At 35.7% G+C, this 18,633-nt stretch overlaps 1 protein-coding gene across 2 annotated transcripts in view; it reads right to left on the bottom strand.

The window, feature by feature from the left end:
- The window catches only part of LOC149851462 (protein MICRORCHIDIA 7-like), an 88,814-nt gene that overhangs the window by 28,694 nt on the left and 41,487 nt on the right, over positions 1–18,633 (bottom strand). For both annotated transcript variants that reach the window (XM_090000804.1, XM_090000808.1), the window contains exons 13-18: positions 18,575–18,626; positions 18,390–18,501; positions 18,229–18,299; positions 17,477–18,009; positions 2,129–2,265; positions 1,196–1,271 (exon numbers count right to left, since the gene is read on the bottom strand). In XM_090000804.1, coding sequence (XP_089856930.1) covers positions 1,196–1,271; positions 2,129–2,265; positions 17,477–18,009; positions 18,229–18,299; positions 18,390–18,501; positions 18,575–18,626 — 981 coding nt within the window. The remainder of the gene's footprint in view (positions 1–1,195; positions 1,272–2,128; positions 2,266–17,476; positions 18,010–18,228; positions 18,300–18,389; positions 18,502–18,574; positions 18,627–18,633) is intronic.

Genomic DNA, 18,633 nt, shown 5'->3' with positions numbered 1-18,633 from the left:
TCCTTTATATCTTCAAACTTTCCGTTATCCCCACGTAAAGTTTGAGGGGGAGTGTTAAAATATGTAATATATATATATACTTCTCTTTTCTTCATTGTACATCCAAAAACCTGATAGGGGTATTTTGGTAATTTTTATGTACCATTTTATTTTTAGATTTTTTTTTTAGTATGTAATAGGAGCACATGGGGCCTCACCCATCTAGTCATTGGGGCCCCAACGGTCATTAATGTGACCATTGGGGCTCCCAACGACTAGAAGGGAGCCCCATGTGGTCCCTCTCTCACTTCTCTTTTCCTCTATAAATTAGAGGGCTCTCCCTCTTGTAAAGTATGACTTTTGAAGCCCTCACTCAATAAAGATTCATATTTTTTAAGTATTGCCTCTTTGAAGGCTTTTTGTGTTGTCCTTTTTGTGTTGTCCCTTAATAGACCATTTTGATATTCTCCATTGTAGGTTCTTGTTTGTCCACTATTGGACCGTGTGAATGCATTAAGCATTCTTATTATACATTTCTGCATACTTTCTATCAATTCTGTCACAAGATTAGATGGTCAGTACTTGGTAAATATCTCTTAGTTGAACTACAACTATTTATAGAATATAAATGAAACTCAAAATGGTGATTACTGATTAGGGGCCAATCAGGGAACTCCAGTCACTTCAGGAGAACCCAGAAGGGTGGAAAATGGTGCTGTTAGGATTTCAGTTCCATTATTTAAAAATTCTGACATTTAAACATGAATTAGTTAACAAAACATGGTCAACTATGAGAAATAAACCATGAAAAAAATATGAGTACATGCAGAAAAAATGTACAAAAGAAATATTACAAGATAAGGTGGAAATTTTCTTTTTTCAAAGAAAACAGATAAGATGAAATCTAGTTTTTACATCTGCCAAAATGGGGGGAAAAAAGCAACACATGTATATTTCAAGTGAGTATACACTGTACAAGGGATCAAGAATACCAAAGTTATATAACAAAGAGCATCATCCATCCATGAAGATATTCTTTTAAAGATGAATATTATTAAAAACAAAAAGTTGTAATTCCCTAATCCCAAATTAGTAGAAAGACATGATAAGGCTAGAAAAACGACAATGCAGAATATTATAAAAGCTACATTATAAAAAGCCTCAAATTGACTATAAAAATCAACAAAAACAAAAAGTTCTTAGAGAATATTCTCACTTGGGCCTCCAATGACCTGTTTCTGTCTCTTTCAAATTGCAATTGTTGAAGCATTTTCTCCTCTAATGCTTTTAACCTAAAAATCAACCAGAGTAAAAATAGATGTGAGTTGTCATAATAATGCAATAGATAATGGAACAATCTATGTTATGGGGTACGGGTACGGGTGCGGGTATGGCATGGCAATTCCAAAAAACTATGGGTACAGGGACACGGCTATATATATATTGTTAAATTATATGGGCAATGTACATATATATATTATTTATGTTCTATGTAACTGAAATACCCATCAGGGGTATTTCAGTCTCTTTACCCATTTAACAGGTGCCAGCCTATTAGAGGCTTGTCATCTTTTTTATCTTTTTGTACAAAATAGCTGTTGTGGCAGCTCAACTTTGCATTGGGCTGCTCCCAACGGTCATATTTATGGCTTTGTTGTCCAGGTTTGGACTTGTCCAAACCTTTTTCTCAACTTCATTGACTAGGTTTGAACTTGTCCAAATCTGGACAACGAAGCCATGTGTTATAAAAGGGAAGGGGCATAGCCCCCCCCCTCTCTCTCTCTCTCTCTCATTGCAGCAAGAAGAAGAAGAGGAGGTACTCTCTCTCTCTCCCTTCTACAAAAAGAAGAACAAGAAGAGGAGGTACGCTCCCCCCCTCTCTCTCTCGCCCCTTTCCCTCTAGACAGAGAGCCGAGGGTTTCAGCAGAGAGAGACAGGGAGGGGGGTTTATCAGGTGGGACGAGACCAAAATGGCCCTGCCCCTTTGACTTTAGTTTGACCAAGGCAAAATATAAAAAAAAAATGGTCTAAGACCCGACCCACGGTGTACCGGTACCGTGCCCGTGTCGCCACGTGTCGATGCGGGTACGCCGAGCAAAATGTCGTGTCACAGTGACATATGGGAACAATTAGTTCAGTTAAACAGAACCTGTCTTTCAATTCACGATTTTCATCCTCCAAATGCTTTGCACTATCAGGATATGGCTTCCTAGGAACAGATTCATTTCCATGGCTAGCATTATCAGTTTGAACTTGAAGATTAGCAGCAGAATGCCGCTCAGCTTCCTGTACATAGAAATAACTGAAAAACATCAGCACACACCTCTTAAATTCTAAGACATTTACCTATTTAAGAGAAAAAAAAAGTAACACTATTACCACAATGCTAAAATCATTGTACACCCAATAATTTAAGTAGCAAGGCAAACATAAGAGAAATATGTTAATAATTTCCCATGGCTAAAAGGGATTGTCATACAGCATAAGCCCACAACCTAAACACTCCAAAAGATATGAAGTACAACGAATCACAATAATAAATACAAACATGTTCTCTCTCCCTTTGCAGTCATAAATCATAATGAATCAAGAATGACCATTATGAGTTTAATAAAGCACACAAACTAAAGAAATGTGAAAACTCATAAAAATCTTTGCCACTCCGTTCCAGTTCCTCCTCTACAAACTCTCATATATAGAAACACACATGCACAAGCACCCACCCACATATGCATGCAGACCCACCAATGTACACACACACACACACAACTACTTATCAAGGTACTGTATTTCCTTGAAAAGAAATATGTATGTGTTGGTATGCTGTATAAAACAAATAAAGCTGGTAAGACATTCCTTTTCCGAAAAAAGGGTGTGAGTACAGCAGAGTATGCATCCTGTGTGCATATAGTATACACTATAGTCACAAATTTCATTCTCAGCAATTTATCAGCAATGGAATTTCTCGGGAGATTTTAAACACTCTTGTTTTTATCAGGGAAGTATCAGTTTGTCAAAATATGATGAATAATATATACTAATTTTTTGTATCAAAATACATAAAAAGAATAATATAGTGAAGATTTAATGCATAATAAGTAATGGGTAAGAAACTAAGATTTTAATGCATAATAGGTAAATAATGGCATAATGGGTAAGAATCTAAAGTTTTAATGCATAATAGGTAAGTACTGTAAGTGATTCATGCCATATTCACTACAAAGGAAAAACAAGGTCTCCTCCTGTTATTATTTAAAGAATCTCATCCCCGTTTTCATCCATAAGGACCACAACATGGTGGCATTCAATGGGGTTATCCGCATGGCCTTTCTTGTGTGATTGGCTTTTCACAGCTTGTGTAATTGGGGCAAAAGTACTATTATGCCCTCTTATAATAATAATGTTTTTGTTATACATATAGTGATAATATCGCAAAATATTTAAAATGAGTGAGATTTTGAATATCTTGTAATATTATAAAAAAATGTCAAGATTTTTTTAACATTTATCGGAGATATAAAATCGCAAAAGCTTAACATGTTTTTTGGGTTACAAAGTTCCATCTTATCCCAACATGTCTAGACACACAAACACTGAGAGAGAGAGCAGTAGATAAGCAACTTTAAATATTATATAAAAAACAGGAATTATTAACCAGTATCAATGTCTCACACTTGGCAACACTAACAGTCCTAGCAAACTTCAATTATCCAATACCATGATACCTATATACTGGTGTTCCACTAATTACAAACTATGAAGAATTCCTCATAATTGTAACACAGCTTTCCTTTTTCTTTTGTTTTCATAGCGAAGCAACCTCGTGGTTAAACTGTGTCTAAAATTTCAAGCATATTGATGACTTATTTTTAAAATCATTATGAATCCTCATCGCAAAAGCTTAACATGTTTTTTGGGTTACAAAGTTCCATCTTATCCCAACATGTCTAGACACACACAAACACTGAGAGAGAGAGAGCAGTTGCTAAGCAACTTTAAATATTATATAAAAAACTGGAATTATTAACCAGTATCAATGTCTCACACTTGGCAACACTAACAGTCCTAGCAAACTTCAATTATCCAATACTTTGACACCTATATACTGGTGTTCCACTAATTACAAACTATGAAGAATTCCTCATAATTGTAACACTGCTTTCCTTTTTCTTTTGTTTTCATAGTGAAGCAACCTCTTGTGGTTAACTGTGTCTAAAATTTCAAGCATATTGATGACTTATTTTTAAAATCATCATGAATCCTCATCGTATGATACGATGTTCAGTACCAACGTGTCAACCCATAGTTTGATACCTTATGTTATTTTTTTTTTAAATAAGGGATATTGGGCTGTTATATACGATATCATACAATAATATTGTATAAGCCGATGCAGCCAGGAACTTCAAGTTCTTAACGACCAACAAAGTAACATCTGACCACTTTAAGAGGTGTTTCAAGTAGGGATGGCAGTGGACAGAGGGAAAGCGGGGCCCCGCCCCGCCTCGCCCCGATTGGACCGGGGATGAAGGGTATGAAACGGGGATGGAGGCGGGGACGAAGGTTAAAATCCATCCCCGTTCGGGGATGGACGTACACTTTTCCCCGCCCTGCCCCGCCCCCGCCACGATCCCTGACCCATCCCCGTCACTTTTCCCCGCAATATCCCCGCCCCGCACCGCCTCATCCCCGTTTGAACCGGGGATGGAGGACATGAAACGGGGATGAAGGCGGGGGTGGAGGTTAAAATCCATCCTCGCCGGGGATGGAGGTTGTAATCTTGAGGCGGGGCGGGGGTGGAGACCTTGTCCCCCGCCCCGCCCCACTACCATCCCTAGTTTCAAGGCAAAAATCTTTGTTTTGACCAAGGTTGCCAGACTAGGCAGCGAAAGTGGGAAACGATATAGGAAGCGGAAGCGGGAAGCGAGGAATAAAAAAAGCAATATAAGAATTGAATGGAAATTTAAATTGAATGCAAATAGAAACTAAAATAAAAGTGATTATTCTTAAATTCCATGATTTTTTAGAATAAGAATTAAATTTTTAATAAAATCCAAAAATGATGACTGCCAATTTAGAGAAAGCACATGAAAGTGAGTGAGAAGCGTGAGAGGAAACAAATAAAAACATGAAAAGTAGAGTGAGAGAACATATGAGAAGAATAGATGGAGTGTGTGGAAAGCATAGGAGAAGCGTGGGAAAATCAAGATTTGCATCAAGTTTTGCAAGCGGGGAGTATCATGCTTTTGAAACGAGTTTCTGAGAAGCAGGCTCCCCACTTATCTAAGAAACTTCTGGTAACTCTGGTTTTGACTCTATTTTCACACTCAAAGCTTCAAAAACCCTTTCTCTCTATTATTTTTGGATAAAATCACCCAAATATTTTATGGATTTACCTAAAGCCAAGCTTGGTTGTCAAAGGTGGCGCCTAGGCGGCCTAGACGCAGCCCCACCAGCTGGGAGACTAGGTTTGGGCGGTGGGGCACTATTTTAGCGCCTATGCGGTGCCTAGGCTAGGACCGCCTAGGCTTAAGCCTAGATTGGTCCTTCTTTTGAGTTGACCAAACGACCATATAAAAGGGGGAAAAGGGCCCTAATTTCTCCCTTTTCCCCTTTTCGCACTCTCCCTCTCTCTCTCTCACGTTCTTACTTTCTCAGGTTTTTGCAAGAAGAAGAGGGTACGCCCTCCTCTCTCTTTCTCTCTCTCTCACTGTCTTGGATTTTTGCAAGAAGAAGACCAAGATCCAGGTACGCCCTCCTCTCTCTTTCTCTCATACTCTCTCATTCTCACTATCTATCAGTTCCTCATTATCCCTCGTTCTCAATTCTCACACTCTCTTTCTCCCTCTTGTTCTCGCACCTCTTCCTTTTTTTCCTTTTTTCCATCCCTTTTTATTTTTTTTCTTCTTCATGTTTTCCTCTCTTCCTTTTTTTCTTCTTCCTGTTAATTATATTATTATACTGTATTTCAGCATATTATATATTATATATACTGCATATATATATATATATGAAATGTAATTTTATATATAATCTGTTTATATATAATACTGTATCTAAGTAATGTAATTTATAATATAAATCATTTGTTTGACTGTTTCTGAGTTATATTCCTTAGCTAATTTTGTGGTTGACAGGTTCCGATGTTATGTTTGAGTTATATTTCTGGTTGACTTTCTGAGTTGTGTCTGTGTCTTAATGAGTTATATTTCTCAGTTATATATAACTGTGTACTGCAGATATGATCTGTTTTACTGTTCTTTTTCAGAATTGACACTTTACATGCACCCACAGTCCACACACAGATGTGTGTGTGCAATGCGCAGTCAGTCATTGTACATGTTAAATTGTGCTAGTATATTGTGAGGTAATTTGGTCTCACTTGTCTATTTAAGATGTTTCCAGATATAGATTTTTTGTAAAATATAAAGAAAAGAGAACCTTATGAGAGCATCATGGCTAGAAATATTGTTTACTCCTTTTTTCGAAACTTGTGCCCTACTTATCTTTGAAGACAATGACAAGCTAATAATATTTGTTGAAACTGTGTGAGCAACCTGCTCTTCTGCAAAAGCTTCTTGAATTCAAATCAGTAAGATGTATCTAGTCTCCAAGATTTTCTAACTACACACTACACTGCCTTGAGCTTGGCTAAAATTGGTACTTAACCTGACCACAATATATATTGCACACACACAGATGCTGATGCACGGTTGCACACAGTCCACACACAAATTTATAATATTCAGTGTTTGTGTTTCATTTATATATATATACATATCGGTGTATGTAATTCATATATAATCGATTTTATTGTTTCTGAATTATATTTTTGGTTGATTGTTTAGTATTCATAAGTTATGTACATTGTATAGTTTATGTATTTGTAATTTTGTATATAACATATTATAACTAATAACCATATGCATTTATGTATATGTATATATTGTATAGTTTATGTATTTGTTTTTCACATATATGATATATATGAGCATCGTTGCTTACTCCTTTTAATTTAGCCAATTTACATTTTTTTTTTAGATTCTTTAGAACAATGGAAGGGGCTTCTTCTATATGTACTATCGGGTTACTCCAAGTTCGACATTTCGAGAATTGGAAGATGTACATAACTTGAAGCGAAAATTTAATGATCCAACATGGAATTGGGCCTACTGCAAGGATAAAAAAGATTTGAATTCTGTGACGTACGGTCAATGTAGATCAACTCATAAAAGAGGCATATACAGAATAAAGCAACATATACTTGGGATTGGAAGCAATGTAAAGGTCTTGATAAAACAAATTCAGAAATCAAGCCAGTAGAATGTGGTTCAAGTTGTTACCGACAATGCCTTCAATTACGTCAAAGCAATTACATTGTTGATGGAGAAAAGAAAACATTTGTTTTGAACTTTTTGTGTTGCACATTGTGTGGATCTGATGTTGGAAGATATAGGAGAGTTGCAAGATTTAAAGAACATTTTTAAAAAACCAAAGCAATTGATCATATTCATATACAAACAAGTTAAAGTGTTGGGTATAATGAGAACATACACAACGGAACCTACAGAGGTCAGCAGTGATAAGGTTTGCTAATAGATTTTTTAACCTAAAAAGCATATATAATTCCAAAAAAGGCTTGAGGTTCATGTTTATTGGAGATGATTGGTCAAAATGCAGTTTCTCAAAAACATCATATGATAAAAGATGTGAAAGCATGATTTTAAGCTCAAAATTTTAAAAAGAAGTGAGTCGTGATCTTAAAACAATGGCCCCTATGATTGATATGCTTTGAATGGTTAATAGCAATGAAGAGTCAACTATGAGCTACATCTACGAAAAAATTGACCGTGCAAACGAACAAATAAAGGTATAAATTTTTTTTTTTTGTATTCTACTAATTGTAAATTTTGTTTTTAAATTTTAGCTTAGCTTTTATAATGGTTACTTTCAATTATTTTACTTAATAGATAAATTTGTGTAATGATAAAGTAAGATATGACCCGGTTTGGGAGATAATCGATAAAAGATGGAGCAATCAATTGCACAAACCTTTGCATGCAATAGGCTTATATTTCAATTCATCTATATATTATGAGTATGAAAATATTGAGTCAAATAAGGAGATAAATAATGACTTGTATTATTGTACCAACTGTCTTGTTCGAAGCGAAGACAATCAATGTGCACTAGTAGACCAACTGGTAAAATATAAAACTGCTAATGGGCCTTTCGGAATGGAGTTAGCTGTTAAAATGTAAAACTGTACATATATGTATATATAATAATATTATATTATTATATATATATATATATACATTTTTCATTTCTTTCTTTTCTGTAATTTTTTTCCTTTATTTTTATTTTTTGTCTTTATGTCATCTAGTTCAGTTTGAACTAGAATGACTGTTGCTAGTCAAGTCCTGTCCAGACTTGACTAGCAATAGAGTTGTTGGACTGACACATTCCAACAGCTCTAAATAGAGTTGTTGGACTGTGCCCAACAGCTCTATTGAGTCCTCTTTCAGCTGTGTATATAAAGGTGTGCAGCCCCTCTTGTTTTTTACTCCAATGCTTCTTAAGCAATTGGTTTTTCATATCAATAAAGAATACATTTTTATTTTTATTTTGTTTCCAGTTATACCCTTTTTAAGGGTTATGCTTTAGTGTCATTCTTGACACTTGCCCTTGTTAATCTAAGCTCGTGTTTCGAAGATCCCCATTTCATTTCATGGTATCAAAGCCGCGGAAGTACTAAATCTTGAGGAAAAGCTGCCTCGGTTGCCGTGCCCGTTTGCAAAAGTGTTCGCCACTTGAAGAGAAGTGTTTTATCACTTCATTGGAGAAGATTTCACATCTTGTTGTATTGTTTTTTTTTTCTTTCTTTTTCATTTTCCTTCTTGTTTCTCTTCTATCCCTATTCTTTCTCTCCTTGTAATCGATGGATGACAATGATAAAGTCACCATCATGCCTATGAAACTAAGCGATACGAACTATGTAACATGGGTTTCAATCATGAAGCACCATATATGGGGAAAAGGCTTATGGGGGATTGTGGATGGTTCCGATTCGGAACCTAAGCTATCTCTTACTAAAAAGGAGGAAGATAAAGAGGTCCCTCTATCGGAAGAAGAGAAAATCAAGGCTATTGCCTCATACGAGAAGAAATGGAAAGAATGAAGAATATCTCATGCGAAGATAATGTCATGGCTTATCAATAGCGTTGACATTAAAAAATGTTCAAGTCTTGCCAAATTTGATCATGCCGATAAGGCATGGGAATACCTTAAGAATATGTATTCCCTTAAAGATATTCAACCTCCAAGAAAAAGTTTGAATGATGACACAAGGAGACAAAACTATTCGTGAATATTACAATGGGTTGTCCGAACTTTGGGAAGAACTTTCTCTTTTAGAACCAAAGTGGCATTGTGTCGAAGACATCGAGCTTCGTCAGAAACAACTCGATGCTGAACATTTTTACCAGTTTATCACTGGATTAAGGTCGGAATTTGAAACCACTAAATCGGCCCTACTTCACCGGAAAAAAAATTCCTTCTATTGTTGAAACTATTGAAGAGTTAACAATGGAAGAAAATCGTCTCTGGAAAGGTTCTTTAAAAATTGAAGATGATTCCGTTTTAGCCGTGTCTAGACCAGGGAATCATGTTCGATCATATAGGCCTCCTCACTTTAACCGACAAAATGGTGACTATGATAAGAAAAAAGTTATTTGTCATCACTGTCATGAACCGGGACATTACAGACCACAATGTCCCAAACTTAAGGAGCTGAGAAAAAAAAGAGCTGCAATTGTTGGATCGGAGCCTAAAGATCAGGATGCACCAGTTTCCCTGGCCCAACTAATGGAGATTCTTCAGCCTCTCATCAAAGGTGCCTCTTCCTCATCTGAAGCTTCAACCGGCGCAGCAGCCTCATCTTTTTCTGATCTAGGTAAAATTTCTTGGCTTCTTGACTCTGGTGCATCTTTTCATATGACCCCAAATAATCAAAGTCTATCCAAATGTGTTAAAAATAAAACAAGTGTGTCAAAGGTCTTTACTGCTGATGGGACTTCTCTTGAAATAGAAGGAATAGGAAATTTGGAAAAAATTTATAAAACAAAAAATTTTTTTATTCCAGAAATTAGACTTGTTCCCAAATTAAATTTAAATCTTTTATCTGTATCTCAAATTTCTGATTATGGGTGTAATATTTCTTTTTCTTCTCATGGTTGTTGGGTATAGGATCGCCAGTCAGGCAAGCTGATTGGGGAAGGGCCATAGAGAAGGAGGACTCTATTACATGGATTTTTTGGAAATGCCGAAGAAAGCTTTTTGTTATAATATTCAAAAAATAGAGTTGGAACTGTGGCATAAGAGACTTGGTCACCCACATATAGCCAAAATCCAACATTTTCGAAATCTAAGGAAATTTTGTAACTCTGGATCATTTGATTGTAAAGATTGTATTCTTGGCAAAATGAAAAGATTATCATTTCAGAACAGAACCTTTTTCTCTTCAAGACCACTTGAATTAATACACTCGGATGTTTGGGGTTCTCCACCAGTAATTTCTAAAGGAGGATTTGTTTACTATGTTATTTTTGTCGATGATTTCTCCCGACATACGTGGATGTACTTTCTCAAACATAAGTCTGAAGTATTTTCATACTTTCAAACTTTTCATAATATGGTTAAAAACAAGTTTCAAAATGATATTACTATTTTTCGCACAGATTCAGGGGGAGAGTTTTTATCCACAGATTTTCAAAATTATCTTAAATTGCATGGCATCACACATCAAAGATCTTGTCCTTATACACCTCAACAAAATGGACTGGCAGAACGAAAACATCGCCATATTATAGAAACCACTAGAACTTTATTAATAGCAAATCAAGTCCCTAAAGACTTTTGGGCAGAAGCTGCCTTAACTGCCACCTATCTCATTAATAGGATGTCATCTTCTTCGTTACAAAATATCACTCCCATTGAAAAACTTATGAACATTTCTCCAGACTACTCTAGATTAAGAATATTTGGGTGCAAATGTTTCATATTTACTGACAAAAATGATAAACTTTCCCCTCGTGCGATTCCCTGTGCCTTTTTAGGATATGCTGAAAACCAGAAAGGTTATAGATGTTTTGACTTCAAAAATAATAAACTATATGTGTCTAGAAATGTTTCCTTTCTTGAAAAGGAGAGCTTCTTTGATTTTAGAAAATTAAAAGACGTCACTGAGTACTCCTCTTTGCTAGATCTAACATCAACATCTGATGAATATGACCTTGATTGTAACTTTGATGATGATCCAAGAATTATTGATCTTAATGTTGAAAATGAAAAAGTTCATAGAGATACTAGTATTCAATATTCCAGGCGACAAGAGTCTAATACTCCATGTGCACTTGAGAAATATTCTAACATTCCAACTAGACAATCATCCCGAATCTCGAGGCCTCCAAGAAAGTTTGTATCATACGAGTTTTTTTCACCCACATATAGGGCAATTATTGCATTAATTCACTCATATGAAGAACCATCCACATATTTTCAAGCAAAAAATGATATCAAATGGATAGAAGCCATGAAAGCTGAATTAGATGCACTTGAAAAGGCTTCTACATGGAATATTCAAGATCTTCCTCCAGGGAAGAAAACTATAGGATGTCGATGGGTTTATAAAATTAAAACCAAGAGTGATGGTACTCTTGAAAGATATAAAGTCCGTTTAGTAACCAAAGGTTATGCCCAAGAATATGGGATTGATTATGAAGAAACCTTTGCTCTGGTGGCTCGTATGACTATTGTCCGAACCTTAATTGCCTTAGCTTCTATCAAAAAATGGTTTATTTTTCAAATGGATGTCAAAAATGCTTTTTTAAATGAAAAGCTAGTATTCCTAAGGGTATATATGAAACCACCTCCTGGTCTAAGTATTCCTAAGGGTAAAGTCCTTCGCTTAGAAAATGCTCTTTATGGACTTAAACAAGCACCAAAAGCTTGGTATGATAGGTTTAGTCGTGTTATGATTGATATTGGTTTTCAATTCTGTTTAACTGACACTGCTTTGTTTATTAAGAATTCTGATGCAGGGATCATTGTGCTTCTTCTCTATGTGGATGATATGATCATCACCGGAAGCGATAAACAGGGAGTTGAAACAATCAAAACACTTCTTAAATCTCATTTTGAAATGACTGATTTGGGCTTGTTGAGATATTTTTTAGGCATTGAAGTTGCTTATTCTCCTAGAGGATATTTATTATCTCAGACTAAATTTGCTTTTGATATTGTTTTCAGGTCTGGTATTACTGATGATAAGAAAGTTGACACTCCAGAAGTTGTTAATGTTAAAATGAAGATTGATGATGGAGAACTTCTTGCAGACCCTACTCCTTACAGACAGCTTGTCGGGGCACTTTCCTATCTATCCATTAAAAGACCAGATATAGCACATGCTGTTCATACAGCAAGTCAATTTCAACATGCTCCTACTTCTGTTCATATGGGAGCAGTCATGCGTATTATCAGATACATCAAGTCCTCTCTTTCACGAGGACTTTTCTTATCTTCCTCCTCTTCTCTTGATTTAATTGCATATACTGATGCTGATTGGGGAGGTGATCCCAATAACAGACACTCAACCACTGGCTTTTGTGTCTTTTTAGGAGAATCATTAATCTCGTGGAGGTGTAAAAAGCAGCAGAAGGTATCTCTCTCATCCACCGAAGCTGAATACAGAGCCATGGCAACCACGACCATGGAAGTAGTTTGGCTCCGACGACTGCTTGCTGACATGGGAGTTGAAGCAACAAAGGCTTCACAAATGTGTTGTAACAACAAAAGTGCGATCTACATTGCCAGTAACAGAACATTCCACGAACGCACCAAACACATCGAAATGGATTGTCACTACGTCAGAGAGGAATATCTACACGGGATAATTGATCTGCCATATGTCACTTCAGAATATCAGTTAGCAGACCTCTTTACAAAGCCTCTCGCTGCTCCCCGGTTTCACTTTCTCTTAGACAAACTTTCGCTCATTGTACCGTAAGTTTGAGGGGGAGTGTTAAAATGTAAAACTGTACATATATGTATATATAATAATATTATATTATTATATATATATAAATACATTTTTAATTTCTTTCTTTTCTGTATTTTTTTTCCTTTATTTTTATTTTTTGTCTTTATGTCATCTAGTTCAGTTTGAACTAGAATGACTGTTGCTAGTCAAGTCCTGTCCAGACTTGACTAGCAATAGAGTTGTTGGACTGTGCCCAACAACTCTATTGAGTCCTCTTTCAGCTGTGTATATAAAGGGGTGCAGCCCCTCTTGTTTTTTACTCCAATGCTTCTTAAGCAATTGGTTTTTCATATCAATAAAGAATACATTTTTATTTTTATTTTGTTTCCAGTTATACCCTTTTTAAGGGTTATGCTTTAGTGTCATTCTTGACACTTGCCCTTTGTTAATCTAAGCTCGTGTTTCGAAGATCCTCATTTCATTTCATTAGCAAAGAAGAGGAAAGTACAAACGCCAGGTAAGTTGATTTAATTTTATATAACTTTCGCTTTACATTATTTTTATAACTTATATATTTTAATTACATCTAATTTGATGTTTTTTTTATAGTGGATTGGTAGATTTCCTTTGGCATTGGTTGTACCCAGCTCCAGACCTTTATTGTTCGAGTCTTAGGCCTCACATGCAATGCATCTAGTTGTGAACGTAACTAGAGTACTTTTGAAGTGATAAACTATTATTTACTACTAAATAATATTTGTCAATTGTATATATTTTAACTTTATATTTCTTTTTGTAAATTTATACAAAGAAAAAAAACTGACTTTTGAACAAGTTGAATGATTTGGTTTATGTGCAATATAATCATAGATTGAAGCGAAGGTATGAAGGGCGAATAAGCAAAGGATATATCCTCGACCCCATCATCTTAAGAAAAGTTGAAGGAGCATCGAGGCATAAGGTGGGGGCAAAAACGCATCTTACCCAAGACCCAAGGAAGAAAAGATCTGACAATGAAAGAAGATAGTGAGGGTGAAAGAAGAAGATGAAGAATCAAGCTTTGCAGAAAAGATAATTCATATGATGATGGACTTTTAAGTTCATCAACTAAGGATTAAATTCAATTTGTTATTGCAAACTTATTATAAACCTATTGAGGTTCTTTGACTATTTTAAACTTGAATGCACTTAAAGTGTTGAATGTCTATATATTTGCAAATATATTTGAACATGCTACATATTTGCCACCTTTGACATCTAAGTTGCTTGATTGATTTTTTTTTTACTTAGTTAAGTTTGTTATGTGTGTGTAGACCATAGCTGGCAAACCCGGCGAGTCAACTCAAGAATCGCCCAAGTCGACTAGGATCGAACCCCTAACAAGCCACTGATTCAGGTTACTGATCCTAATGCCTATTATAATTTTTTATCATGTATTTTACGATTTTAATGCACAATTCTTATATAAAGTCGCTTGTTATGAAGAATTGAATATTGTTCAATGTAAAAAGTTAATAATCATATGTTTTTATAACTTAATTGTTGACATATTAGCTTGAAGTTTAGTTGTTTTCATGTGTTATTCATGTGCTTACACTATAAAATAGAGTCCCTCACTCGTTCGAGTAACTGAGTCAACCTGCTGACTCGCGAGTCAAAGATTAGGCGATTCGAACCCGAGTCACGAGTTTGACAACTATGGTGTAGACTTGTTGAATATTTGTATGCCTATATTTTTATTTTATGGTTAATTGATTATGCTTTATTTAAAAAATTTTGATGTCGCCTTCACGAGATGATACTACATGGCAATACTGCAAAAGTGTTGATAATATACCAAGACCAAAGTCATCATTGAGATGGGTGTTTTGTACTTATATTGTTAGAGGTGGACTGCATATGTTTAAGCAATATATTGTAGGTTTTCCTCAAAATCCACATCCATGTCCTTATCCATCTATTTATGTCACTTTTCGTGATACTATTATTGCTGAACTAGAAGGAATTAAAAGAAAACGAAGGTTGCAAAATTGCAAAGAAGACATTCCAACCATTGTTCCAAATTTTGAAGATGATAATGATAACCCATAACAAGCTCAGTTAACTTCACTTGCAAAAAAAAAATGTGAATATGAAGAGATGGTGGTGTGGCACTTGATGCAACAATGAGGATTTTCTATCCTAATTTTTTGCCTATGAAAAAATAGGATCTTTATAGTTTAGACCAAGGTTGTAAGTATCGTATCTTAACTCGTATTGGTCAGGCCCAAAATAAGATATGTATTGTACCATGTCATATCGTAAAAAATTCTAAAAAATCATAACACATGAAACAATGATGAAATGCATAAAATGCAACCATAAAATAACATATGAAGCATTTTTGTCTCTATGAGTTGCATGAAACATCATCAAACATAAACTATATCACAAGAACAAAGCAAAATATTAAATATCTTGCAACTAAGAACATGCCACAAGACTCATACTTTCATATTACATAAGCAAAAATATTATGAAAATAGTTGCACTCGATTTTCAATCAGTTTTCATTCATTACTTGAGTGCTCCATTGTCATGTCGGATAATTTGATGTCATCTTCGTTGGGGAGTGTGAAGCCTGATTTCTACCTTGATATAAATCTTTAATTTTCGCAGATCCAACTTCGTGGTAAGTTGGTAGGGAGTTGTAGAGGTCAACTCCCCCCCGAGGCAAAAAAAAAAATTGAGAGTAGCTTTGTAATTTTACTCATAATAAAGATTTTTTACCTTAACCCATTTTCTTGAATGGAAAAATGGTGCAAATGAACTTTTTTTAACTTAACCCACTTCTTTGGGTGAAAAAATGGTGGAAATACACTCTTGACAAAATCATGAAAGCCCTCTCCCCAGCACAAAGATCGAAACCAAAACGGTCTCACAGTTCCTAGGGTGCATGAGAAGCTCTCCAGTATATGCTATACGAATAAGGGTTTCAGCCCTCAAAAGCTATTTAAAACACAAAAACATAAAAGCACAGTTTTGCCCATTTTTAAGTTTGCATGCACCATATCGTACGATACAACAATGTATCGTACGATACATGCAATACACCTACAATACACACTCATATCGAGATACGAGTGTGTATCGTAGCGATCTTTTGCATTGATACGATAGAGACAACAATGGTTTAGACTTTAGAGATGAAGATTAGTAGATAAGACCAGTGTTGTAAGTGTCGTACCGTATCGTATGATACGGTACGATACGTATCGTAACTTTGAGACAAACTGATACGATACACACTCGTATTACGATACACCCCTTATCGACCCATATTGTATGATACATGGGCACGCCTCATAAGCTTTAAGGTCAAATAAGGGTCAAAGCATCCATTTGACCCAAAATGGATTCTTTAAAAAAAAGAAAAAGAGGGCCCAATGGGTTACAGCATCCCTCTCTCTTCTTCTTCTTCTTCTCTTTCTTCCATTCTTCTCCTTCTTCTTCCCTCCTCCTTTTCCTTCTTTTTCCCTCCTTGTTCTTTGAGTTTTTCATAATTATTTGGCTTTAAACTTTAGTTTTATATTCTTTTGATTAATCAAAACTCGTAGTAATTATGTTCATGTTTAAAAATTTATTGTGTAGTGTACATTTATAAATTAAACTTTTAAGAGAGACATCATGTCCTCATTTTCATAAAAATCAAGTATTCATGTCTCATGCCCATAGTTTATCTTGGACATAACCTTACCTAGATAGATACTTTATTTGCTGCATTAATGTTATTTTTACATATTATTCTCGTATCTTTCCTTATTTATTTAAGATGTCCTATTTCTTATTGCTTGTTGCTTCATCAATAAAGCATTTCTTTTATTTATTTGTGTTTTTAGATATTTTGTTAAGTTTTTAAAAATGTGTTTTTGAGGCTTACGCTTTATTCCTCGCTTCATATTTTGGTGGAGTGATCGCTATGCCTCAACGCTTTTCACAACATTGCATGCTACTTTTCACATCATTCCTGTAAATAGTCTTGCCTGTTAAGACTAAAACTTAAAATTCATTTTCACATATTTAAACAAAATAGCATTTTTTTCCTACATGATTGAAAGGTTAGCAGCCATGTGATGTCAAAGGAAAATTGCTAGGAGCTTTACAACTGTGGCTGGTCAACATGTAAATTGCTGCCTTCAGCCATCGCTGCAAGATATTTCAGCTTGCACGAATTTAACAAACTCCTGATCAACTCAGCCAACTTGGGTTAAGTTTTCAAAGCAAAGGTAAGATTCAATTTGACAAAACAAATCTTTGAAGATCCATTTGCCAAGCTAGCTGCTTTTGAGCCCAAGCTGATTGAATTGTGACATCCAATCAACAATCCCAAGTAGGGAACTGAGTCTTGACACCACAATCACATCCAAAACATAGCCACAAGATAAATTATAGAACTACATGGAAAACATCGTACAATACCTTCAAAACACTGGGCGTAGCAGTGTCATCACTTCTACCATTTAAACAACCAGCTTCACCTAACAGCGTGTCATGAAAGCTATCACAGGAATCACCAGCAGCATTAACACCATCCACCTTCTCTATAGGGCTGCAAGGTGTCTCATGATCACTATCATCACCAAAAGATTGTGAACGGTCTTGATCCCCACGAGTTCTTTGTGAACTTGTCAACCTTCCAGATTTGTCCAAAGACCCAGATGCACGAGACTTCTTGTAAGGTGATTGTACTGCCTTGCTTAAATAAGCTGGTGTTGAACACTGTGAACTTCCATTACCCAGTCTAGTTGATTTATGTTCATTAGTTTGTTCATTGTCTAAAATCTCTGACGATGTCAAAGGCAAAAGGCCTCTGCTTTTCATATGTTTAGCATTTGACTGAGAATAAGATTTTCCAGAATCAAGAAGTTGGGGTGGACCATGTGACCTACTGACAACAGAAGAAAGAGCTTTATTTCTATGCCTCGATGAGGGAGGTTCAGAAGATGAACTATCTGCAACAAAAAGTACTTGGGTGAGGCATAAGCCATCTTAACATAACAAATCTGAAAGGGACATGATTTGCAAAAGCAAGAGCAACTTTCACAAGTATGGGTCATTTTATATCTGTGACCTCAATGGCATGGGTCAGTTTCAAGATCACTGATTAAGAGAAGAACATCACATGCACTAATCTGGAGATAAAGCTATCAAGAGTCAAGACACACCAATACCTGGGGAAGAATCTTTGATGAATTTCTTATTACGCCTAGGGGCATAACCGATTTTATGGCAGTTGGATGACCTGAGTGAAATGATACATAAACACATGATCAGGCTAAGTGGTTTTAAATACATGGTGAATTCTACTAAGAGACCGAGATGTTAGACAAACCAGTATGTTTTCTGCATCTGAACAAGTCGTGCCTCAAGTCTGGAAAGGACAGTTGTGCGTTCAAAACCTTGCTTATCATGAGCTGGCTCGACAAAATTAGCTTCCAGAATACCTGTATCAGAAAAGACAGTATTCAGTACAAGGCTCATCACAACAGAGAAACAATAATATCATCATGCCATTACCTATGGCTCCACGCCCATCACTTCCCGCAGCATTCCAAACCCTCCAAAATGGCTGAGAG

The sequence above is a fragment of the Nuphar pumila genome, chromosome 1 (assembly GCF_984573655.1).
Source record: "Nuphar pumila chromosome 1, dmNupPumi1.hap1.1, whole genome shotgun sequence".
In the NCBI taxonomy this organism is placed as follows: Eukaryota; Viridiplantae; Streptophyta; class Magnoliopsida; order Nymphaeales; family Nymphaeaceae; genus Nuphar; species Nuphar pumila.
Note: the sequence above shows the minus strand (reverse complement) of the source record. Positions and strands in the feature narration are given on the sequence as shown.